We start from the raw sequence: 26,903 nt of genomic DNA, 5'->3' as shown, positions 1-26,903 counted from the left end.
CGCGAGCCGCCACCAGGGGGCGCCTCAGAGCTCCGCGTCTCTGGGTTTACTCTGATATTTCAGACGTTCACACTTTGGGACATTAACCCCTTAACTCCCACCTGAACCGAGCACAGGTTCTCCAGGTTGGCTTTACCCCAATCCAAAAGCTTCTGGAAACAAGCTGTGAAAAAGCAACAAAACTGAGACGAAAACAATGATGGAAATGTGACAAAAAGTGAGAAAAGTGGCAAAAATGTCACAAGAAATTGACAAAAAATTGACGAAAAAATGGCAAAAAGTGACAAAAATGAGTTGAATGCACAACACAAAAATGATGGAAAAACAATGTGATGACGTGAGGAAAAAGATCCTCTCGGTTCAGGCGGGAGTTAAGAGGTTAAACAGAGATTTCATGTTATTTATTTAGCCTTTGTCCTTCTGGAAACAAGTCACTGAATGTTGTGGTGTAAAAGTTCTATGGAGGAAATATTAAACAGACATTTGTTTATTTAAGAACATAATGGAACCGGAAGTGGAAATCTGTAAAGCTGTTTGTGGTTTGGAGAAAAGATTCTGGACATTTTCTCTCTTTCTCTCAGTTCTTTCCTTCTGTACTTTTAGCATCATCACATTTCTGTTTAAAGTGACCCCATAACAAGCAGGAAGCCTGGGACAAGTGTGTGTTTACAAATCTAGAATCAATCATTCAAGAGGAGGCTTTTATTTTATGTTTCCAGGATAATTTGGCCCCAGACGTGTGTGGAGTTTTACTGCAGCAGATTCGACACTTTATGATTTATTCTGTTTTTATTTATTTTCTCACGGGAGACACGGAGGGTTTGCACATGATGTCACACAGATGTATTTGGACGCGTCTCTGAGACTATTGTCCCCGTGCGCGCGCGCGTGCACGTGTCTCAGCGTGCGCGCGCGGAGGGGGCGGGGCCAGCGGCTCATTGTCTGAAGCCTGATCCACGGAGAGACAAAGAGCGAGGCTTCGGCAGGATTTAACCCCGGGGACAGACGCCAAATCCCGGCCACAGCCGAGTCACTACCCGCCCCTAAAGAACCAGACCGAACCGGGCCGGACCGGGACCGCAGCAGAGCGCACGGCCGCGCAGACAGGCCCGGGAGGCGGCTGCGGATCAGGGATGCTCCCGTGATGGAGGCGCACATGTGACCGAGGAAAGAGTGATGCTGAGCGGCCGCAAAGAGGCGTGAGGCCCGGCCTGCGCTGGAGCTCCGGGGCCCGGGCCCAGAGAGGGTGTAGCGGCTGCAGACAGGGGCTGTAGACCGGGCAAAGACCGGGCAAGGACCGGGCAAGGACCGGGCAAGGACCGGGCAAGGACCGGGCAAAGACCGGGCAAGGACCGGGCTGGGGTGGGTGTGTTCTCCCGCCCCTGGTGCGGAGACAGAGAGGAAGAAGAGGAGAGAGGAGAGGAACCAGGGGGGAGAGAGGAGGAAACAGGGGGGAGAGGAGGAGAGGAACCAGGGGGGAGAGAGGAGGAAACAGGGGGAGAGAGGAGAGGAAACAGGGGAGGAAACAGGGGAGAGAGGAGAGGAAACAGGGGGAGCTGCAGAGGGATCTGAGGGCTGTGACAGAAAGAGTCGATTATTCTGCACCTGCCCCCCCCCCCCGTCTGCACCTGCCCCCCCCCCGTCTGCACCTGCCCCCCCCCCGTCTGCACCTGCCCCCCCCCCGTCTGCACCTGCCAGAGTCTGCACCTGCCCCCCCCCCGTCTGCACCTGCCAGAGTCTGCACTGCACAGGCTCAGACCGGACTGGAGCAGGTTCACCCGGGTTCCATCGGGTCAGACGGGGCTAAAGTCTGGGTTTAGTCCAGGTCTCGTCACTGCTGAAAGTCTCTACATGAACTACACTTGTGCTTTACCAGCCCGTGTTGACAAGTCTCATCATTCACGGACTCCACACTCTGCGGTATTGTAGCCACAGCCGCCCCGGGACAGACTGACGGTGGAGAGGCTGCCACTCTGCGCCATCGGCCCCTCCCCCCCTGCACCTCTGGGTTCAAACCAGGACGACTCGACTCAGCCACAGAATCTGCAGGTTCAAACCAGACCAGGACTAACCAGGACTAACCAGGACTAACCAGGACTAACCAGGACTAAACCAGGACTGACCCAGGACTCACCAGGACTGACCCAGGACTAACCAGGACTGACCCAGGACTAACCAGGACTCACCAGGACTCACCAGGACTGACCCAGGACTCACCAGGACTGACCAGGACTCACCAGGACTAACCGAGCCGGGCCGAGCCGTTGCCATGGGAAACGCGGAGAGCATGGAGAGCCAGCTGGCCGTGATCAGGTCTCGAGCGGCGCCGGTGAAGCTGCCGATGCCGGACCCGGCGGAGCTGGAGGAACGATTCTCCATCGCCCTGGTGAGTCTGAGGGGGGGGGGCACCTGACCCTACAGAGGGGGGGGCACCTGACCCTACAGAGGGAGGGGCACCTGACCCTACAGAGGGAGGGGCACCTGACTCTACAGAGGGAGGGGCACCTGACTCTACAGAGGGAGGGGCACCTGACCCTACAGAGGGAGGGGCACCTGACTCTACAGAGGGAGGGGCACCTGACTCTACAGAGGGAGGGGCACCTGACTCTACAGAGGGGGGGCACCTGACCCTACAGAGGGAGGGCACCTGACTCTACAGAGGGAGGGCACCTGACTCTACAGAGGGAGGGCACCTGACTCTACAGAGGGAGGGGCACCTGACTCTACAGAGGGAGGGCACCTGACCCTACAGAGGGAGGGCACCTGACCCTACACAGGGAGGGGCACCTGACCCTACAGAGGGAGGGGCACCTGACTCTACAGAGGGGGGGCACCTGACCCTACAGAGGGAGGGCACCTGACCCTACAGAGGGGGGGCACCTGACCCTACAGAGGGAGGGCACCTGACTCTACAGAGGGGGGGCACCTGACCCTACAGAGGGAGGGGCACCTGACCCTACAGAGGGAGGGGCACCTGACCCTACAGGGGGAGGGGCACCTGACCCTACAGAGGGAGGGGCACCTGACCCTACAGAGGGAGGGGCACCTGACTCTACAGAGGGAGGGGCACCTGACCCTACAGAGGGAGGGGCACCTGACCCTACAGAGGGAGGGGCACCTGACTCTACAGAGGGAGGGGCACCTGACTCTACAGAGGGAGGGGCATCTGACCCTACAGGGGGAGGGGCACCTGACTCTACAGAGGGAGGGGCATCTGACCCTACAGAGGGAGGGGCATCTGACCCTACAGAGGGAGGGGCATCTGACCCTACAGGGGGGGGGCACCTGACTCTACAGAGGGAGGGGCACCTGACTCTACAGAGGGAGGGGCACCTGACCCTACAGAGGGAGGGGCACCTGACTCTACAGAGGGAGGGGCATCTGACTCTACAGAGGGAGGGGCATCTGACTCTACAGAGGGAGGGGCACCTGACTCTACAGAGGGAGGGGCACCTGACCCTACAGAGGGAGGGGCATCTGACCCTACAGAGGGAGGGGCACCTGACCCTACAGAGGGAGGGGCACCTGACTCTACAGAGGGAGGGGCATCTGACTCTACAGAGGGAGGGGCACCTGACCCTACAGAGGGAGGGGCACCTGACTCTACAGAGGGAGGGGCATCTGACTCTACAGAGGGAGGGGCACCTGACCCTACAGGGGGGGGGCACCTGACTCTACAGAGGGAGGGGCATCTGACTCTACAGAGGGAGGGGCATCTGACTCTACAGAGGGAGGGGCACCTGACCCTACAGAGGGAGGGGCACCTGACCCTACAGAGGGAGGGGCACCTGACCCTACAGAGGGAGGGGCACCTGACCCTACAGAGGGAGGGGCATCTGACTCTACAGAGGGAGGGGCACCTGACTCTACAGAGGGAGGGGCATCTGACCCTACAGAGGGAGGGGCACCTGACCCTACAGAGGGAGGGGCATCTGACCCTACAGAGGGAGGGGCACCTGACTCTACAGAGGGAGGGGCATCTGACCCTACAGAGGGAGGGGCACCTGACTCTACAGAGGGAGGGGCATCTGACCCTACAGAGGGAGGGGCACCTGACTCTACAGAGGGAGGGGCATCTGACCCTACAGAGGGAGGGGCACCTGACCCTACAGAGGGAGGGGCATCTGACTCTACAGAGGGAGGGGCATCTGACCCTACAGAGGGAGGGGCATCTGACCCTACAGAGGGAGGGGCACCTGACCCTACAGAGGGAGGGGCATCTGACCCTACAGAGGGAGGGGCATCTGACCCTACAGAGGGAGGGGCATCTGACCCTACAGAGGGAGGGGCACCTGACCCTACAGAGGGAGGGGCATCTGACCCTACAGAGGGAGGGGCACCTGACCCTACAGAGGGAGGGGCACCTGACCCTACAGAGGGAGGGGCACCTGACTCTACAGAGGGAGGGGCACCTGACTCTACAGAGGGAGGGGCATCTGACCCTACAGAGGGAGGGGCACCTGACTCTACAGAGGGAGGGGCACCTGACTCTACAGAGGGAGGGGCACCTGACTCTACAGAGGGAGGGGCACCTGACCCTACAGAGGGAGGGGCACCTGACTCTACAGAGGGAGGGGCACCTGACTCTACAGAGGGAGGGGCACCTGACTCTACAGAGGGAGGGGCACCTGACTCTACAGAGGGAGGGGCACCTGACTCTACAGAGGGAGGGGCACCTGACCCTACAGAGGGAGGGGCACCTGACCCTACAGAGGGAGGGGCACCTGACCCTACAGAGGGAGGGGCACCTGACCCTACAGAGGGAGGGGCACCTGACTCTACAGAGGGAGGGGCACCTGACTCTACAGAGGGAGGGGCACCTGACCCTACAGAGGGAGGGGCACCTGACTCTACAGAGGGAGGGGCACCTGACTCTACAGAGGGAGGGGCACCTGACTCTACAGAGGGAGGGGCACCTGACTCTACAGAGGGAGGGGCACCTGACCCTACAGAGGGAGGGGCACCTGACCCTACAGAGGGAGGGGCACCTGACCCTACAGAGGGAGGGGCATCTGACCCTACAGAGGGAGGGGCACCTGACTCTACAGAGGGAGGGGCACCTGACTCTACAGAGGGAGGGGCACCTGACTCTACAGAGGGAGGGGCACCTGACTCTACAGAGGGAGGGGCACCTGACTCTACAGAGGGAGGGGCATCTGACCCTACAGAGGGAGGGGCATCTGACCCTACAGAGGGAGGGGCACCTGACCCTACAGAGGGAGGGGCATCTGACTGAATCCTCTCTGTTCCAGAACTCCATGAATCTTCCTCCGGACAAAGTTCGTCTCCTTCGTTCCTATGACAACGAGAAGAAGTGGGAGCTCATCTGTGACCAGGTCTGACCAAACACACCACACCACACCACAACACACCACAACACAACACAACACACCACAACACAACACACCACACCACACCACAACACACCACACCACAACACAACACAACACAACACAACACAACACAACACAACACACCACAACACAACACAACACACCACAACACAACACAACACAACACAACACAACACACCACAACACAACACAACACAACACAACACAACACAACACAACACAACACAACACAACACAACACAACACAACACACCACAACACAACACAACACAACACAACACAACACACCACACCACAACACAACACACCACAACACAACACACCACAACACAACACACCACACCACACCACAACACACCACAACACAACACACCACACCACACCACAACACACCACAACACAACACAACACAACACAACACAACACAACACAACACAACACAACACAACACACCACACCACACCACACCACACCACACAACACAACACAACACAACACAACACACCACACCACACCACACCACACCACACCACAACACAACACAACACAACACAACACACCACACCACACCACACCACACCACACAACACAACACAACACACCACACCACACCACACCACAACACACAACACAACACAACACAACACAACACAACACAACACAACACACCACACCACAACACACCACACAACACAACACAACACAACACAACACAACACAACACAACACAACACACCACACCACACCACACCACACCACACCACACCACACCACACCACACAACACACCACACCACACCACACCACACCACACCACACCACACCACACCACACCACACCACACAACACAACACAACACAACACAACACAACACAACACAACACAACACAACACACACACAACACACACACCAGGTCTAACCAGGGTATGACGCTTGTGTCCTCAGGAGCGGTTCCAGGTGAAGAACCCTCCTCACACCTACATCCAGAAGCTGCGAGGGTTCCTGGACCCGGCCGTGACCCGGAAGGTCAGACTCTGAGAAACTGAAACCCTGAAGCTGAAACCCTGAAACTGAAGAAACTAAAACCCTGAAACTAAAACCCTGAAACTAAAGAAACTGAAACCCTGAAGCTGAAACCCTGAAACTGAAACCCTGAAACTGAAACCCTGAAACTAAAACCCTGAAACTAAAACCCTGAAACTGAAACCCTGAAACTGAAACCCTGAAACTAAAGAAACTAAAACCCTGAAACTAAAACCCTGAAACTAAAACCCTGAAACTAAAGAAACTAAAACCCTGAAACGAAAGAAACTAAAACCCTGAAACTAAAACCCTGAAACTAAAACCCTGAAACGAAAACCCTGAAACTAAAACCCTGAAACTAAAGAAACTAAAACCCTGAAACTGAAACCCTGAAACTGAAACTAAAGAAACTAAAACCCTGAAACTAAAGAAACTAAAACCCTGAAACTAAAACCCTGAAACTGAAACCCTGAAACTGAAACTAAAGAAACTAAAACCCTGAAACTAAAGAAACTAAAACCCTGAAACTGAAACCCTGAAACTGAAACTAAAGAAACTAAAACCCTGAAACTAAAGAAACTAAAACCCTGAAACTGAAACCCTGAAACTAAAGAAACTAAAACCCTGAAACTAAAACCCTGAAACTAAAACCCTGAAACTAAAGAAACTAAAACCCTGAAACTAAAGAAACTAAAACCCTGAAACTGAAACCCTGAAACTGAAACCCTGAAACTGAAACTAAAGAAACTAAAACCCTGAAACTAAAACCCTGAAACTAAAGAAACTAAAACCCTGAAACTAAAACCCTGAAACTAAAACCCTGAAACTAAAGAAACTAAAACCCTGAAACTAAAGAAACTAAAACCCTGAAACTGAAACCCTGAAACTGAAACCCTGAAACTGAAACCCTGAAACTGAAACCCTGAAACTAAAGAAACTAAAACCCTGAAACTAAAGAAACTAAAACCCTGAAACTAAAACCCTGAAACTAAAACCCTGAAACTGAATCCCTGAAACTGAAACCCTGAAACTAAAGAAACTAAAACCCTGAAACTGAAACCCTGAAACTAAAGAAACTAAAACCCTGAAACTAAAACCCTGAAACTAAAACCCTGAAACTAAAGAAACTAAAACCCTGAAACTGAAACTACAGAAACTAAAACCCTGAAACTAAAACCCTGAAACTAAAACCCTGAAACTGAAACCCTGAAACTAAAACCCTGAAACTAAAACCCTGAAACTGAAACTACAGAAACTAAAACCCTGAAACTGAAACTACAGAAACTAAAACCCTGAAACTAAAACCCTGAAACTAAAGAAACTAAAACCCTGAAACTAAAACCCTGAAACTAAAACCCTGAAACTAAAGAAACTAAAACCCTGAAACTGAAACTACAGAAACTAAAACCCTGAAACTAAAACCCTGAAACTAAAACCCTGAAACTAAAACCCTGAAACTAAAACCCTGAAACTAAAGAAACTAAAACCCTGAAACTGAAACTAAAGAAACTAAAACCCTGAAACTAAAGAAACTAAAACCCTGAAACTAATACCCTGAAACTAAAACCCTGAAACTAAAACCCTGAAACTGAAACCCTGAAACTGAAACTAAAGAAACTAAAACCCTGAAACTAAAGAAACTAAAACCCTGAAACTGAAACCCTGAAACTGAAACTAAAGAAACTAAAACCCTGAAACTAAAGAAACTAAAACCCTGAAACTAATACCCTGAAACTAAAGAAACTAAAACCCTGAAACTAAAACCCTGAAACTAAAGAAACTAAAACCCTGAAACTAAAACCCTGAAACTAAAACCCTGAAACTAAAGAAACTAAAACCCTGAAACTAAAACCCTGAAACTAAAGAAACTAAAACCCTGAAACTAAAACCCTGAAACTAAAGAAACTAAAACCCTGAAACTAAAACCCTGAAACTAAAGAAACTAAAACCCTGAAACTGAAACCCTGAAACTAAAACCCTGAAACTGAAACCCTGAAACTAAAGAAACTAAAACCCTGAAACTGAAACCCTGAAACTGAAACTAAAGAAACTAAAGAAACTGAAACCCTGAAACTAAAACCCTGAAACTGAAACCCTGAAACTAAAACCCTGAAACTAAAACCCTGAAACTAAAACCCTGAAACTAAAGAAACTAAAACCCTGAAACTGAAACCCTGAAACTGAAACTAAAGAAACTAAAACCCTGAAACTAAAACCCTGAAACTAAAACCCTGAAACTAAAGAAACTAAAACCCTGAAACTAAAGAAACTAAAACCCTGAAACTGAAACCCTGAAACTAAAGAAACTAAAACCCTCAAACTGAAACCCTGAAACTAAAGAAACTGAAACCCTGAAACTGAAACCCTGAAACTAAAGAAACTGAAACCCTGAAACTAAAGAAACTAAAACCCTGAAACTAAAGAAACTAAAACCCTGAAACTAAAACCCTGAAACTAAAGAAACTGAAACCCTGAAACTAAAACCCTGAAACTAAAACCCTGAAACTAAAACCCTGAAACTAAAACCCTGAAACTAAAACCCTGAAACTAAAACCCTGAAACTAAAACCCTGAAACTAAAACCCTGAAACTAAAACCCTGCTCTGTGTTTGGCAGAAGTTCAGGAGGAGAGTCCAGGAGTCGACTCAAACCCTGAGGGAACTGGAGATCTCCCTGAGGACCAACCACATCGGGTAAGGACTAAACTCCCTGAGGACCAACCACATCGGGTAAGGACTAAACTCCCTGAGGACCAACCACATCGGGTAAGGACTAAACTCCCTGAGGACCAACCACATCGGGTAAGGACTAAACTCCCTGAGGACCAAAGGGTAAGGACTAAACACCCTGAGGACCAAAGGGTAAGGACTAAACTCCCTGAGGACCAAAGGGTAAGGACTAAACTCCCTGAGGACCAACCACATCGGGTAAGGACTAAACTGCCTGAGGACCAAAGGGTAAGGACTAAACACCCTGAGGACCAACCACATCGGGTAAGGACTAAACTCCCTGAGGACCAACCACATCGGGTAAGGACTAAACTCCCTGAGGACCAACCACATCGGGTAAGGACTAAACACCCTGAGGACCAACCACATCGGGTAAGGACTAAACTCCCTGAGGACCAAAGGGTAAGGACTAAACTCCCTGAGGACCAACCACATCGGGTAAGGACTAAACTGCCTGAGGACCAAAGGGTAAGGACTAAACTCCCTGAGGACCAACCACATCGGGTAAGGACTAAACACCCTGAGGACCAACCACATCGGGTAAGGACTAAACTCCCTGAGGACCAAAGGGTAAGGACTAAACTCCCTGAGGACCAACCACATCGGGTAAGGACTAAACTCCCTGAGGACCAAAGGGTAAGGACTAAACACCCTGAGGACCAAAGGGTAAGGACTAAACTCCCTGAGGACCAACCACATCGGGTAAGGACTAAACACCCTGAGGACCAACCACATCGGGTAAGGACTAAACTGCCTGAGGACCAAAGGGTAAGGACTAAACTCCCTGAGGACCAACCACATCGGGTAAGGACTAAACACCCTGAGGACCAACCACATCGGGTAAGGACTAAACTCCCTGAGGACCAAAGGGTAAGGACTAAACTCCCTGAGGACCAACCACATCGGGTAAGGACTAAACTCCCTGAGGACCAAAGGGTAAGGACTAAACACCCTGAGGACCAAAGGGTAAGGACTAAACTCCCTGAGGACCAACCACATCGGGTAAGGACTAAACTCCCTGAGGACCAAAGGGTAAGGACTAAACTGCCTGAGGACCAAAGGGTAAGGACTAAACTCCCTGAGGACCAAAGGGTAAGGACTAAACTCCCTGAGGACCAAAGGGTAAGGACTAAACACCCTGAGGACCAAAGGGTAAGGACTAAACTGCCTGAGGACAAAGTCAAAGTGGGTGAGTTAGTTAAACAGTAATAAATGCTTAGTTAACACTGGTTAATCTTGTATTAAAGGTGGGTGAGTTAGTTAAACAGTAATAAATGCTTAGTTAACACTGGTTAATCTTGTATTAAAGGTGGGTGAGTTAGTTAAACAGTAATAAATGCTTAGTTAACACTGGTTAATCTTGTATTAAAGGTGGGTGAGTTAGTTAAACAGTTATAAATGCTTAGTTAACACTGGTTAATCTTGTATTAAAGGTGGGTGAGTTAGTTAAACAGTAATAAATGCTTAGTTAACACTGGTTAATCTTGTATTAAAGGTGGGTGAGGGAGTTAAACAGTAATAAATGCTTAGTTAACACTGGTTAATCTTGTATTAAAGGTGGGTGAGTTAGTTAAACAGTAATAAATGCTTAGTTAACACTGGTTAATCTTGTATTAAAGGTGGGTGAGTTAGTTAAACAGTAATAAATGCTTAGTTAACAGTGGTTAATCTTGTATTAAAGGTGGGTGAGTTAGTTGAACAGTAATAAATGCTTAGTTAACACTGGTTAATCTTGTATTAAAGGTGGGTGAGTTAGTTAAACAGTAATAAATGTTTAGTTAACACTGGTTAATCTTGTATTAAAGGTGGGTGAGTTAGTTAAACAGTAGTAAATGCTTAGTTAACACTGGTTAATCTTGTATTAAAGGTGGGTGAGTTAGTTAAACAGTAGTAAATGCTTAGTTAACACTGGTTAATCTTGTATTAAAGGTGGGTGAGTTAGTTAAACAGTAGTAAATGCTTAGTTAACACTGGTTAATCTTGTATTAAAGGTGGGTGAGTTAGTTAAACAGTAGTAAATGCTTAGTTAACACTGGTTAATCTTGTATTAAAGGTGGGTGAGTTAGTTAAACAGTAGTAAATGCTTAGTTAACACTGGTTAATCTTGTATTAAAGGTGGGTGAGTTAGTTAAACAGTAGTAAATGCTTAGTTAACACTGGTTAATCTTGTATTAAAGGTGGGTGAGGGAGTTCCTGAACGAGGAGAACAGAGGTCTGGACGTCCTGGTGGAATATCTGTCCTTCGCTCAGTACGCAGTCACGTGAGTATTATATACGACTGAGTATTATATACGACTGAGTATTATATACGACTGAGTATTATATACGACTGAGTATTATATACGACTGAGTATTATATACGACTGATACTACGACATCACTCCCGTTCACTGCAGTGGATCCTGATGTTATAACTGTGTAACGACACTTTAAATCCTGCGTTTGGACCAAGTCTCTGCAACGTCTCAGAGTCAGTGACGTCTCAGAGTCAGTGACGGCTCAGAGTCAGTGACGGCTCAGAGTCAGTGACGGCTCAGAGTTAATGACGGCTCAGAGTTAATGACGGCTCAGAGTCAGTGACGGCTCAGAGTCAGTGACGTCTCAGAGTTAATGACGTCTCAGAGTCAGTGACGGCTCAGAGTCAGTGACGTCTCAGAGTCAGTGACGTCTCAGAGTCAGTGACGTCTCAGAGTCAGTGACGGCTCAGAGTTAATGACGGCTCAGAGTCAGTGACGTCTCAGAGTCAGTGACGGCTCAGAGTTAATGACGGCTCAGAGTCAGTGACGTCTCAGAGTTAATGACGGCTCAGAGTTAATGACGTCTCAGAGTTAATGACGGCTCAGAGTTAATGACGGCTCAGAGTCAGTGACGTCTCAGAGTCAGTGACGGCTCAGAGTCAGTGACGTCTCAGAGTCAGTGACGTCTCAGAGTCAGTGACGTCTCAGAGTTAATGACGTCTCAGAGTTAATGACGGCTCAGAGTTAATGACGGCTCAGAGTTAATGACGGCTCAGAGTCAGTGACGTCTCAGAGTCAGTGACGTCTCAGAGTTAATGACGTCTCAGAGTTAATGACGGCTCAGAGTCAGTGACGTCTCAGAGTCAGTGACGTCTCAGAGTCAGTGACGTCTCAGAGTTAATGACGTCTCAGAGTTAATGACGGCTCAGAGTTAATGACGGCTCAGAGTTAATGACGTCTCAGAGTCAGTGACGGCTCAGAGTCAGTGACGGCTCAGAGTCAGTGACGTCTCAGAGTCAATGACGGCTCAGAGTCAGTGACGGCTCAGAGTCAATGACGGCTCAGAGTTAATGACGGCTCAGAGTTAATGACGGCTCAGAGTTAATGACGGCTCAGAGTTAATGACGGCTCAGAGTCAGTGACGGCTCAGAGTCAGTGACGTCTCAGAGTCAGTGACGTCTCAGAGTCAGTGACGGCTCAGAGTCAATGACGGCTCAGAGTTAATGACGGCTCAGAGTTAATGACGGCTCAGAGTCAGTGACGTCTCAGAGTCAGTGACGTCTCAGAGTCAGTGACGGCTCAGAGTTAATGACGGCTCAGAGTTAATGACGGCTCAGAGTTAATGACGGCTCAGAGTTAATGACGGCTCAGAGTCAGTGACGGCTCAGAGTCAGTGACGTCTCAGAGTCAATGACGTCTCAGAGTTAATGACGGCTCAGAGTTAATGACGGCTCAGAGTCAGTGACGTCTCAGAGTCAGTGACGTCTCAGAGTCAGTGACGGCTCAGAGTCAATGACGGCTCAGAGTTAATGACGTCTCAGAGTCAGTGACGTCTCAGAGTCAATGACGGCTCAGAGTTAATGACGGCTCAGAGTCAGTGACGTCTCAGAGTTAATGACGTCTCAGAGTCAGTGACGTCTCAGAGTCAGTGACGGCTCAGAGTCAGTGACGGCTCAGAGTTAATGACGGCTCAGAGTCAGTGACGTCTCAGAGTTAATGACGTCTCAGAGTCAATGACGTCTCAGAGTTAATGACGTCTCAGAGTCAGTGACGTCTCAGAGTCAGTGACGTCTCAGAGTTAATGACGTCTCAGAGTCAATGACGTCTCAGAGTCAGTGACGGCTCAGAGTCAGTGACGTCTCAGAGTTAATGACGTCTCAGAGTCAATGACGTCTCAGAGTTAATGACGTCTCAGAGTCAGTGACGTCTCAGAGTCAGTGACGTCTCAGAGTTAATGACGTCTCAGAGTCAATGACGTCTCAGAGTTAATGACGTCTCAGAGTCAGTGACGTCTCAGAGTCAGTGACGTCTCAGAGTTAATGACGTCTCAGAGTCAGTGACGTCTCAGAGTCAGTGACGTCTCAGAGTTAATGACGTCTCAGAGTCAGTGACGGCTCAGAGTCAGTGACGGCTCAGAGTTAATGACGTCTCAGAGTTAATGACGTCTCAGAGTCAGTGACGGCTCAGAGTCAGTGACGGCTCAGAGTTAATGACGTCTCAGAGTTAATGACGGCTCAGAGTTAATGACGGCTCAGAGTTAATGACGTCTCAGAGTCAGTGACGGCTCAGAGTTAATGACGTCTCAGAGTCAGTGACGGCTCAGAGTCAGTGACGGCTCAGAGTCAGTGACGTCTCAGAGTCAGTGACGTCTCAGAGTTAATGACGGCTCAGAGTTAATGACGTCTCAGAGTCAGTGACGGCTCAGAGTTAATGACGGCTCAGAGTCAGTGACGGCTCAGAGTTAATGACGTCTCAGAGTCAGTGACGTCTCAGAGTCAGTGACGGCTCAGAGTCAGTGACGGCTCAGAGTCAGTGACGGCTCAGAGTTAATGACGGCTCAGAGTTAATGACGTCTCAGAGTCAGTGACGTCTCAGAGTTAGTGACGGCTCAGAGTCAGTGACGGCTCAGAGTTAGTGACGGCTCAGAGTCAGTGACGGCTCAGAGTTAATGACGGCTCAGAGTCAGTGACGGCTCAGAGTCAGTGACGGCTCAGAGTCAGTGACGTCTCAGAGTTAGTGACGGCTCAGAGTCAGTGACGGCTCAGAGTCAGTGACGGCTCAGAGTCAGTGACGGCTCAGAGTTAGTGACGGCTCAGAGTCAGTGACGGCTCAGAGTCAGTGACGGCTCAGAGTTAATGACGGCTCAGAGTCAGTGACGTCTCAGAGTTAATGACGGCTCAGAGTCAGTGACGGCTCAGAGTCAGTGACGCCTCAGAGTTAATGACGGCTCAGAGTTAATGACGGCTCAGAGTCAGTGACGGCTCAGAGTCAGTGACGTCTCAGAGTTAATGACGGCTCAGAGTCAGTGACGGCTCAGAGTTAATGACGGCTCAGAGTCAGTGACGTCTCAGAGTTAATGACGGCTCAGAGTCAGTGACGTCTCAGAGTCAGTGACGGCTCAGAGTTAATGACGGCTCAGAGTCAGTGACGTCTCAGAGTTAATGACGGCTCAGAGTCAGTGACGGCTCAGAGTCAGTGACGCCTCAGAGTTAATGACGGCTCAGAGTTAATGACGGCTCAGAGTCAGTGACGGCTCAGAGATAAGAGGAGATTTTGATCCTCCTAAAAGTAACTCACACCAAAGCAGCATCTAATCCTTTAAGATGAAGCAGAAACATCATCCAGACAGAGTTCATCTTTAGTTTTTTTTGTCATATTGTGCTGACGTGTGGTGTTTCTGGAGATGTTTGCAGCTGTTTGATGATGTTCCTGGGATGTTCCTCAGGTTCGATGGAGAGTCCTCAGATGGAGGCAGTGAGGTGTCGTCCATAGATTCTCCCTGGAGCAGATCCATTGAAGACATTCAGGGAGAGTGTAGTTTACCTTCTCCTTCTTCAACTGCGCCGCGAGCCTCCAGGCACTCCATCAGGTAATACTACTGCTATTATTATTACTACTACTTTTACTACTACTAGATAGATGTACAGATATTTATTTACCAGCTGAGCTCGGATTACGTCTACAGTAAGTCGCTCAACTCCAGAGATAATGTATTTCTGTGATGACTCAGAGACAGTGGAATATCTCGAGCTAAAACGTTAGCAAACGTTAGCAAACGTTAGCAAACGTTAGCAAACGTTAGCAAACGTTAGCAAACGTTAGCAAAAACATGGATCTATTTTCCAAATGGCGATGACATGAGATGGACCTTCTCCTCCGCGATCACTGACGGACGGTCTGTCACACTTCATAGACCAAACAGTCAGGAAAACGTCCCAACCTGGAAACAGCAGCGCAACACGAGTCCTGCTACTACTACTTCTACTTTTACTTTTACTTCTACTGTTACTTCAGCTCCTGAGGCAAAGAGACGGAAAATTCACCATAACTTTTCAGAATCTCTCTGTTCTGTGGAAACTTTAGTTTGTCAATCTGGGGATCTTGCACCTGTGTGTGTTTCCTCTGCCTCAGGGCGGCTCTGACTGTGTCCTCTGCTCCGCAGCTCAGCCTTAGTGACTCGCTCTAACACTCTGCCGAGCCGCCGGACTCTGAAGAACTCCAGGATTGTCTGTAAGAAAGACGACGTTCACGTCTGCGTCATGTGTCTGCGAGCCATCATGAACTACCAGGTATGACACCTATGTCCCTGTCATAACTACCAGGTATGACACCTATGTCCCTGTCATAACTACCAGGTATGACACCTATGTCCCTGTCACAACTACCAGGTATGACACCTATGTCCCTGTCACAACTACCAGGTATGACACCTATGTCCCTGTCATAACTACCAGGTATGACACCTATGTCCCTGTCATAACTACCAGGTATGACACCTATGTCCCTGTCATAACTACCAGGTATGACACCTATGTCCCTGTCATAACTACCAGGTATGACACCTATGTCACTGTCACAACTACCAGGTATGACACTTATGTCCCTGTCATAACTACCAGGTATGACACTTATGTCCCTGTCATAACTACCAGGTATGACACCTATGTCCCTGTCACAACTACCAGGTATGACACCTATGTCCCTGTCATAACTACCAGGTATGACACTTATGTCCCTGTCACAACTACCAGGTATGACACCTATGTCCCTGTCATAACTACCAGGTATGACACCTATGTCCCTGTCATAACTACCAGGTATGACACCTATGTCCCTGTCATAACTACCAGGTATGACACCTATGTCCCTGTCACAACTACCAGGTATGACACCTATGTCCCTGTCATAACTACCAGGTATGACACTTATGTCACTGTCACAACTACCAGGTATGACACCTATGTCACTGTCACAACTACCAGGTATGACACTTATGTCACTGTCATAACTACCAGGTATGACACTTATGTCCCTGTCATAACTACCAGGTATGACACCTATGTCACTGTCATAACTACCAGGTATGACACCTATGTCCCTGTCATAACTACCAGGTATGACACCTATGTCCCTGTCACAACTACCAGGTATGACACTTATGTCCCTGTCATAACTACCAGGTATGACACCTATGTCCCTGTCACAACTACCAGGTATGACACTTATGTCACTGTCATAACTACCAGGTATGACACTTATGTCCCTGTCACAACTACCAGGTATGACACTTATGTCACTGTCATAACTACCAGGTATGACACTTATGTCCCTGTCATAACTACCAGGTATGACACTTATGTCCCTGTCATAACTACCAGGTATGACACCTATGTCCCTGTCATAACTACCAGGTATGACACCTATGTCCCTGTCACAACTACCAGGTATGACACTTATGTCACTGTCACAACTACCAGGTATGACACCTATGTCCCTGTCATAACTACCAGGTATGACACTTATGTCCCTGTCATAACTACCAGGTATGACACCTATGTCACTGTCACAACTACCAGGTATGACACTTATGTCCCTGTCATAACTACCAGGTATGACACCTATGTCCCTGTCACAACTACCAGGTATGACACCTATGTCCCTGTCATAACTACCAGGTATGACACTTATGTCCCTGTCATAACTACCAGGTATGACACCTATGTCACTGTCACAACTACCAGGTATGACACTTATGTCCCTGTCATAACTACCAGGTATGACACCTATGTCCCTGTCACAACTACCAGGTATGACACCTATGTCCCTGTCATAACTACCAGGTATGACACTTATGTCCCTGTCATAACTACCAGGTATGACACCTATGTCACTGTCATAACTACCAGGTATGACACCTATGTCCCTGTCATAACTACCAGGTATGACACCTATGTCACTGTCACAACTACCAGGTATGACACCTATGTCACTGTCATAACTACCAGGTATGACACCTATGTCCCTGTCATAACTACCAGGTATGACACCTATGTCCCTGTCACAACTACCAGGTATGACACTTATGTCCCTGTCATAACTACCAGGTATGACACCTATGTCCCTGTCACAACTACCAGGTATGACACCTATGTCCCTGTCATAACTACCAGGTATGACACCTATGTCCCTGTCATAACTACCAGGTATGACACCTATGTCCCTGTCATAACTACCAGGTATGACACCTATGTCCCTGTCATAACTACCAGGTATGACACTTATGTCACTGTCACAACTACCAGGTATGACACCTATGTCCCTGTCATAACTACCAGGTATGACACCTATGTCACTGTCATAACTACCAGGTATGACACCTATGTCCCTGTCATAACTACCAGGTATGACACCTATGTCCCTGTCATAACTACCAGGTATGACACCTATGTCCCTGTCATAACTACCAGGTATGACACCTATGTCCCTGTCATAACTACCAGGTATGACACCTATGTCCCTGTCACAACTACCAGGTATGACACCTATGTCCCTGTCATAACTACCAGGTATGACACCTATGTCCCTGTCATAACTACCAGGTATGACACCTATGTCCCTGTCACAACTACCAGGTATGACACCTATGTCCCTGTCACAACTACCAGGTATGACACTTATGTCCCTGTCATAACTACCAGGTATGACACTTATGTCCCTGTCATAACTACCAGGTATGACACTTATGTCCCTGTCATAACTACCAGGTATGACACCTATGTCCCTGTCATAACTACCAGGTATGACACCTATGTCCCTGTCACAACTACCAGGTATGACACCTATGTCCCTGTCACAACTACCAGGTATGACACTTATGTCACTGTCACAACTACCAGGTAATAAATGGATCTAAACAGACTTTAAAAGCGGATCCTTCGACGGTCGACCTAAACATCCATCTAGTCACAGAAACACGACTTTGACTGACATTTCTTTGCCAAAACTGAATTTACAGAGGATTTTATAATGACGAGTTCTCCTAAAATGTCTCTCAAAGGCTTTTATGGACGAATGAGAGCCCACACCTCGGAGTATAACGAGTATAACGAGTATAACGAGTATAACGAGTATAACGAGTATAACGAGTATAACGAGTATAAAGTATAGACCATACGAGTCTGGAAGTTTTTACTTAAGTCTGAACAAACCACCAGAACGTACTTTTATATTTTAAATCGTTTTAAATAAGTTTTGTCTAACTCCTCCCTCTGCTGTGATTGGTCAGTACGGCTTCAACATGGTGATGTCACATCCTCACGCCGTCAACGAGATCGCCCTGAGCCTCAACAACAGGAACCCCAGGTCAGTGACACTAACAGGTGTCCCCCATTTACCCCTGTGTCCCCATTTACCCCTGTGTCCCCATTTACCCCCATTTACGCCCATTTACCCCTGTGTCCCCCATTTACCCCATTTACCCCCATTTACCCTGTGTCCCCATTTACCCCCATTTACCCCTGTGTCCCCATTTACCCCCATTTACCCCCATTTACACCTGTGTCCCCCATTAACCCCCATTTACCCTGTGTCCCCATTTACCCCCATTTACCCCTGTGTCCCCATTTACCCCCATTTACCCCCATTTACCCCTGTGTCCCCATTTACCCCCATTTACCCCTGTGTCCCACATTTACCTCCATGTCCCACATTTACACCCGTGTCCCCATTTACCCCCGTGTCCCCGGTTTAGTCCTTGTTTAGTCCTTGTTTAGTCCCGGTTTAGTCCCGGTGTAGTCCTGGTTTAGTCCTTGTTTAGTCCTTGTTTAGTCCCGGTTTAGTCCCGGTGTAGTCCTGGTGTAGTCCTTGTTTAGTCCCGGTGTAGTCCTTGTTTAGTCCCGGTTTAGTCCTTGTTTAGTCCTTGTTTAGTCCTTGTTTAGTCCCGGTTTAGTCCTTGTTTAGTCCTTGTTTAGTCCTTGTTTAGTCCCGGTTTAGTCCTTGTTTAGTCCTTGTTTAGTCCTTGTTTAGTCCTTGTTTAGTCCTTGTTTAGTCCTTGTTTAGTCCTGGTTTAGTCCTGGTTTAGTCCCGGTTTAGTCCCGGTTTAGTCCTTGTTTAGTCCCGGTTTAGTCCTGGTTTAGTCCCGGTTTAGTCCTTTTTTAGTCCTTTTTTAGTCCCGGTTTAGTCCCGGTGTAGTCCTGGTTTAGTCCTGGTTTAGTCCTTGTTTAGTCCTTGTTTAGTCCTTGTTTAGTCCTTGTTTAGTCCTTGTTTAGTCCTGGTTTAGTCCCGGTTTAGTCCTTGTTTAGTCCTGGTTTAGTCCTGGTTTAGTCCCGGTTTAGTCCTTGTTTAGTCCTTGTTTAGTCCTTGTTTAGTCCTGGTTTAGTCCTGGTTTAGTCCCGGTTTAGTCCTGGTTTAGTCCTGGTTTAGACCTGGTTTAGACCTGGTTTAGTCCTGGTTTAGTCCCGGTTTAGTCCTTGTTTAGTCCCGGTTTAGTCCTTGTTTAGTCCCGGTTTAGTCCTGGTTTAGTCCCGGTTTAGTCCTTTTTTAGTCCTTGTTTAGTCCTTGTTTAGTCCTGGTTTAGTCCTTGTTTAGTCCTTGTTTAGTCCTTGTTTAGTCCTGGTTTAGTCCTTGTTTAGTCCTTGTTTAGTCCTTGTTTAGTCCTGGTTTAGTCCTGGTTTAGTCCTGGTTTAGTCCCGGTTTAGTCCTGGTTTAGCCCTGGTTTAGTCCCGGTTTAGTCCTTGTTTAGTCCTGGTTTAGTCCTGGTTTAGTCCCGGTTTAGTCCCGGTTTAGTCCTTGTTTAGTCCCGGTTTAGTCCTTGTTTAGTCCCGGTTTAGTCCTTGTTTAGTCCCGGTTTAGTCCTGGTTTAGTCCCGGTTTAGTCCTTGTTTAGTCCTTGTTTAGTCCTTGTTTAGTCCTTGTTTAGTCCTGGTTTAGTCCTGGTTTAGTCCCGGTTTAGTCCCGGTTTAGTCCTTGTTTAGTCCCGGTTTAGTCCTTGTTTAGTCCCGGTTTAGTCCTTGTTTAGTCCTTGTTTAGTCCTTGTTTAGTCCCGGTTTAGTCCTTTTTTAGTCCTTTTTTAGTCCCGGTTTAGTCCCGGTTTAGTCCCGGTTTAGTCCCGGTTTAGTCCCGGTTTAGTCCCGGTTTAGTCCCGGTTTAGTCCCGGTTTAGTCCCGGTTTAGTCCCGGTTTAGTCCTTCTTTAGTCCCAGTTTAGTCCTGGTGTAGTCCTTGTTTAGTCCCGGTTTAGTCCTTGTTTAGTCCCGGTTTAGTCCTTGTTTAGTCCCGGTTTAGTCCTTGTTTAGTCCCGGTTTAGTCCTTGTTTAGTCCCGGTTTAGTCCTTGTTTAGTCCTTGTTTAGTCCTTGTTTAGTCCCGGTTTAGTCCTTTTTTAGTCCTTTTTTAGTCCCGGTTTAGTCCCGGTTTAGTCCCGGTTTAGTCCCGGTTTAGTCCCGGTTTAGTCCCGGTTTAGTCCCGGTTTAGTCCCGGTTTAGTCCCGGTTTGGTCCCGGTTTAGTCCCTGTTTAGTCCTGGTTTAGTCCTGGTTTAGTCCTGGTGTAGTCCCGGTTTAGTCCCGGTTTAGTCCCTGTTTAGTCCTGGTTTAGTCCTGGTTTAGTCCTGGTGTAGTCCCGGTTTAGTCCCGGTTTAGTCCTTCTTTAGTCCCGGTTTAGTCCCGGTTTAGTCCCTGTTTAGTCCTGGTTTAGTCCTTCTTTAGTCCCGGTTTAGTCCCGGTTTAGTCCCTGTTTAGTCCTGGTTTAGTCCTGGTGTAGTCCCGGTTTAGTCCCGGTTTAGTCCTTCTTTAGTCCCTGTTTAGTCCTTCTTTAGTCCCAGTTTAGTCCTGGTGTAGTCCCGGTTTAGTCCCGGTTTAGTCCCTGTTTAGTCCTGGTTTAGTCCTGGTTTAGTCCTGGTTTAGTCCTTCTTTAGTCCCGGTTTAGTCCCGGTTTAGTCCCTGTTTAGTCCTGGTTTAGTCCTGGTTTAGTCCCGGTTTAGTCCCGGTTTAGTCCTTGTTTAGTCCCGGTTTAGTCCTTGTTTAGTCCCGGTTTAGTCCTTGTTTAGTCCTTGTTTAGTCCTTGTTTAGTCCCGGTTTAGTCCTTTTTTAGTCCTTTTTTAGTCCCGGTTTAGTCCCGGTTTAGTCCTTCTTTAGTCCCGGTTTAGTCCCGGTTTAGTCCCGGTTTAGTCCCTGTTTAGTCCTTCTTTAGTCCCAGTTTAGTCCTGGTGTAGTCCCGGTTTGGTCCCGGTTTAGTCCCTGTTTAGTCCTGGTTTAGTCCTGGTTTAGTCCTGGTGTAGTCCCGGTTTAGTCCCGGTTTAGTCCCTGTTTAGTCCTGGTTTAGTCCTGGTTTAGTCCTGGTGTAGTCCCGGTTTAGTCCCGGTTTAGTCCTTCTTTAGTCCCGGTTTAGTCCCGGTTTAGTCCCTGTTTAGTCCTGGTTTAGTCCTTCTTTAGTCCCGGTTTAGTCCCGGTTTAGTCCCTGTTTAGTCCTGGTTTAGTCCTGGTGTAGTCCCGGTTTAGTCCCGGTTTAGTCCTTCTTTAGTCCCTGTTTAGTCCTTCTTTAGTCCCAGTTTAGTCCTGGTGTAGTCCCGGTTTAGTCCCGGTTTAGTCCCTGTTTAGTCCTGGTTTAGTCCTGGTTTAGTCCTGGTTTAGTCCTTCTTTAGTCCCGGTTTAGTCCCGGTTTAGTCCCTGTTTAGTCCTGGTTTAGTCCTGGTGTAGTCCCGGTTTAGTCCCGGTTTAGTCCTCCTTTAGGTGTTTATGACCTGGTTCTCCCTTCAGGACTAAAGCTCTGGTGTTGGAGCTTTTGGCCGCCGTGTGTTTGGTCCGAGGAGGTCATGAGATCATCCTGTCAGCGTTTGATAACTTTAAGACGGTGAGTCTCTGACAGAGTCACAACACGCTCCTTGTCACGCATGTAACGTGTGCAACATGTAACACATGTAACGTGTGTAACATGTAACGCATGTAACGTGTGCAACATGTAACGCATGTAACGTGTGCAACATGTAACGCATGCAACGTGTGTAACATGTAACGCATGTAACGTGTGTAACATGTAACACATGTAACGTGTGCAACATGTAACACATGTAACGTGTGTAACATGTAACGCATGTAACGTGTGTAACATGTAACGCATGTAACGTGTGCAACATGTAACGCATGCAACGTGTGTAACATGTAACGCATGTAACGTGTGTAACATGTAACACATGTAACGTGTGCAACATGTAACGCATGTAACGTGTGCAACATGTAACGCATGCAACGTGTGTAACATGTAACGCATGTAACGTGTGTAACATGTAATGCATGTAACGTGTGTAACATGTAATGCATGTAACGTGTGTAACATGTAACGCATGTAACGTGTGTAACATGTAACGCATGTAACGTGTGTAACATGTAACGCATGTAACGTGTGTAACATGTAACGCATGCAACGTGTGCAACATGTAATGCATGTAACGTGTGTAACATGTAACGCATGTAACGTGTGTAACATGTAACGCATGTAACGTGTGCAACATGTAACGCATGTAACGTGTGTAACGTGTGTAACATGTAATGCATGTAACGTCTCGTCTGTTGCAGGTTTGCTCTGAGACGATGCGCTTCGAGAAACTCATGGAACATTTCAAAAATGAAGACGACAACATCGACTTCCTGGTCCGTCCTTTATGAGATCATCAGACTTTAGTTCATATGTTACATGTGTGGTACATGTGTGTTACATGTTTGGTACATGTGTGGTTCATGTGTGTTACATGTGTGTTACATGTGTGTTACATGTGTGGTACATGTGTGTTACATGTGTGGTACATGTGTGTTACATGTGTGTTACATGTGTTTTACATGTGTGGTACATGTGTGTTACATGTGTGGTACATGTGTGTTACATGTGTGTTACATGTGTTTTACATGTGTGTTACATGTGTGTTACATGTGTGGTACATGTGTGTTACATGTGTGGTACATGTGTGGTACATGTGTGTTACATGTGTGGTACATGTGTGGTACATGTGTGGTACATGTGTGTTACATGTGTGTTACATGTGTGGTACATGTGTGGTACATGTGTGTTACATGTGTGTTACATGTGTGTTACATGTGTGGTACATGTGTGTTACATGTGTGGTACATGTGTGGTACATGTGTGGTACATGTGTGTTACATGTGTGGTACATGTGTGGTACATGTGTGTTGCATGTGTGGTACATGTGTGTTACATGTGTGGTACATGTGTGTTACATGTGTGTTACATGTGTGGTACATGTGTGGTACATGTGTGTTACATGTGTGTTACATGTGTGGTACATGTGTGGTACATGTGTGTTACATGTGTGTTACATGTGTGTTACATGTGTGGTACATGTGTGTTACATGTGTGTTACATGTGTGTTACATGTGTGGTACATGTGTGTTACATGTGTCTATCATGTGTGTTACATGTGTCTATCATGTGTGTTACATGTGTGTTACATGTGTGTTACATGTGTGTTACATGTGTGTTACATGTGTCTATCATGTGTGTTACATGTGTCTATCATGTGTGTTACATGTGTGTTACATGTGTGGTACATATGTGGTACATGTGTGGTACATGTGTGTTACATGTGTGGTACATGTGTGTTACATGTATGTCATATGTAACTGTACCTGATATGGACCTGCAGGTACATGTGTGGTACATGTGTGGTACATGTGTGGTACATGTGTGTTACATGTGTGGTACATGTGTGTTACATGTGTGGTACATGTGTGTTACATGTGTGGTACATGTGTGTTACATGTGTGGTACATGTGTGTTACATGTGTGGTACATGTGTGGTACATGTGTGGTACATGTGTGTTACATGTATTTTACATGTATGTCATATATAACTGTACCTGATATGTACCTGCAGGTGGCCTGTATGCAGTTCATTAACATCGTGGTCCATTCTGTGGAGGACATGAACTTCAGGGTCCACCTTCAGTACGACTTCACCAAGCTCTGCCTGGAGGAACATCTGGAGGTGAGGCTTCATCTGCAGCTGGGTTGTGTTTGATGCTTCAGTTGACGGCCTGGTTGATGGTTGTGTTTGGTGCGTTGCTCAGCGGCTGAGGCACACAGAGAGTGACCGGCTGCAGGTGCAGATCCAGGCGTACCTGGATAACGTGTTTGATGTGGGGACTCTGCTGGAGGACGCGGAGACCAAGACGGCAGCGCTGGAGCGAGTGGAGGAGCTGGAGGAGAACCTCAACACGGTACTTATACTTATACTTATACTTATACTACCTGACCTCAACACGGTACTTACACTTATACTTATACTTATACTACCTGACGTCAACACGGAACTTATACTTATACTAGCTGACCTCAACACGGTACTTATACTTATGTACTTATACTACCTAACCTCAACATGGTACTTATACTTATACTTATACTACCTGACCTCAACACGGTACTTATACTTATACTACCTGACCTCAACACGGTACTTATACTTATACTACCTGACCTCAACACGGTACTTATACTTATACTACCTGACCTCAACACGGTACTTATACTTATACTACCTGACCTCAACACGGTACTTATACTTATACTACCTGACCTCAACACGGTACTTATACTTATACTACCTGACCTCAACATGGTACTTATACTTATACTTATACTACCTGACCTCAACACGGTACTTATACTTATACTACCTGACCTCAACACGGTACTTATACTTATACTACCTGACCTCAACACGGTACTTATACTTATACTACCTGACCTCAACACGGTACTTATACTTATACTACCTGACCTCAACACGGTACTTATACTTATACTACCTGACCTCAACACGGTACTTATACTTATACTACCTGACTTCAACACAGTACTTATACTTATACTACCTGACCTCAACACGGTACTTATACTTATACTACCTGACCTCAACACGGTACTTATACTTATACTACCTGACCTCAACACGGTACTTATACTTATACTACCTGACCTCAACACTGTACTTATACTTATACTCATACTACCTGACCTCAACACAGTACTTATACTACTTAACACTTAAATACTTTTACGAGTACTTGAACTTCTTCCTGACCTCAGATGTCGGAGCGAGTTCTGGACGTGGAGAACGAGGCCATGTTGAAGATCGTGGAGTTGGAGAAACAGCTGATGCAAACCAACAAAGAGCTGGAGCAGATCCGGGTCAGTCACACAACAACACAACAACACAACACAACAACACAACAAACACACAACAACAACACAACAACACAACAACAACAACACAACAACAACAACACAACAACAACAACACAACAAAACAATAACACAACAACAACACAACAACACAACAATAACACAACAACACAACAACAACAAACCAACAAAGAGCTGGAGCAGATCCGGGTCAGTCACACAACAACACAACAACAACACAACAACACAACAACAACACAACAACACAACAACAACACAACAACACAACAACAACACAACAACACAACAACAACACAACAACAACAACACAACAACAACACAACAACAACAAACCAACAAAGAGCTGGAGCAGATCCGGGTCAGTCACACAACAACACAACAACACAACAACACAACAACACAACAAACACACAACAACAACACAACAACAACACAACAAACCAACAAAGAGCTGGAGCAGATCCGGGTCAGTCACACAACAACACAACAACAACACAACAACAACACAACAACACAACAACAACACAACAACACAACAAACACACAACAACAACACAACAACAACAACAACACAACAACAACAACACAACAACACAACAACACAACAACAACAACACAACAACACAACAACACAACAACACAACAACAACACAACAACAACAAACCAACAAAGAGCTGGAGCAGATCCGGGTCAGTCACACAACAACACAACAACAACACAACAACAACACAACAACACAACAACAACACAACAACACAACAAACACACAACAACAACACAACAACAACAACAACACAACAACAACAACACAACAACAACAACACAACAACACAACAACACAACAACAACACAACAACACAACAACACAACAACACAACAACAACAAACCAACAAAGAGCTGGAGCAGATCCGGGTCAGTCACACAACAACAACACAACAACACAACAACACAACAACAACAACACAACAACACAACAAACACACAACAACAACACAACAACAACACAACAACAACAAACCAACAAAGAGCTGGAGCAGATCCGGGTCAGTCACACAACAACACAACAACAACACAACAACACAACAACAACAACAACACAACAACAACACAACAACACAACAACAACACAACAACACAACAACACAACAACACAACAACAACACAACAACAAACCAACAAAGAGCTGGAGCAGATCCGGGTCAGTCACACAACAACAACACAACAACACAACAACAACAACAACACAACAACAACACAACAACACAACAACACAACAACACAACAACACAACAACAACACAACAACAACAAACCAACAAAGAGCTGGAGCAGATCCGGGTCAGTCACACAACA

The 26,903-nt window shown here is 47.2% G+C and overlaps 1 protein-coding gene across 4 annotated transcripts in view; it reads left to right on the top strand.

Annotated features, from left to right (window-relative positions):
• Window positions 1-2,257: 2,257 nt before the first annotated feature.
• The window catches only part of LOC306981831 (formin-like protein 2), a 42,201-nt gene continuing 17,555 nt past the window's right edge, over window positions 2,258-26,903 (top strand). For all 4 annotated transcript variants that reach the window (XM_079581549.1, XM_079581548.1, XM_079581550.1 and 1 more), the window contains exons 1-13: window positions 2,258-2,386; window positions 5,253-5,336; window positions 6,300-6,380; window positions 8,993-9,069; window positions 11,283-11,366; window positions 14,788-14,931; window positions 15,505-15,631; window positions 18,628-18,704; window positions 22,090-22,183; window positions 22,906-22,980; window positions 24,219-24,329; window positions 24,412-24,561; window positions 25,433-25,534. In XM_079581549.1, the coding sequence (XP_079437675.1) occupies window positions 2,270-2,386; window positions 5,253-5,336; window positions 6,300-6,380; window positions 8,993-9,069; window positions 11,283-11,366; window positions 14,788-14,931; window positions 15,505-15,631; window positions 18,628-18,704; window positions 22,090-22,183; window positions 22,906-22,980; window positions 24,219-24,329; window positions 24,412-24,561; window positions 25,433-25,534 (1,323 nt within the window). In that variant the 5' untranslated portion in view covers window positions 2,258-2,269. The remainder of the gene's footprint in view (window positions 2,387-5,252; window positions 5,337-6,299; window positions 6,381-8,992; window positions 9,070-11,282; window positions 11,367-14,787; window positions 14,932-15,504; window positions 15,632-18,627; window positions 18,705-22,089; window positions 22,184-22,905; window positions 22,981-24,218; window positions 24,330-24,411; window positions 24,562-25,432; window positions 25,535-26,903) is intronic.

The sequence above is a fragment of the Gobius niger genome, assembly GCF_951799975.1.
Source record: "Gobius niger genome assembly, chromosome: 23".
Taxonomy (NCBI): Eukaryota; Metazoa; Chordata; class Actinopteri; order Gobiiformes; family Gobiidae; genus Gobius; species Gobius niger.
Note: the sequence above shows the minus strand (reverse complement) of the source record. Positions and strands in the feature narration are given on the sequence as shown.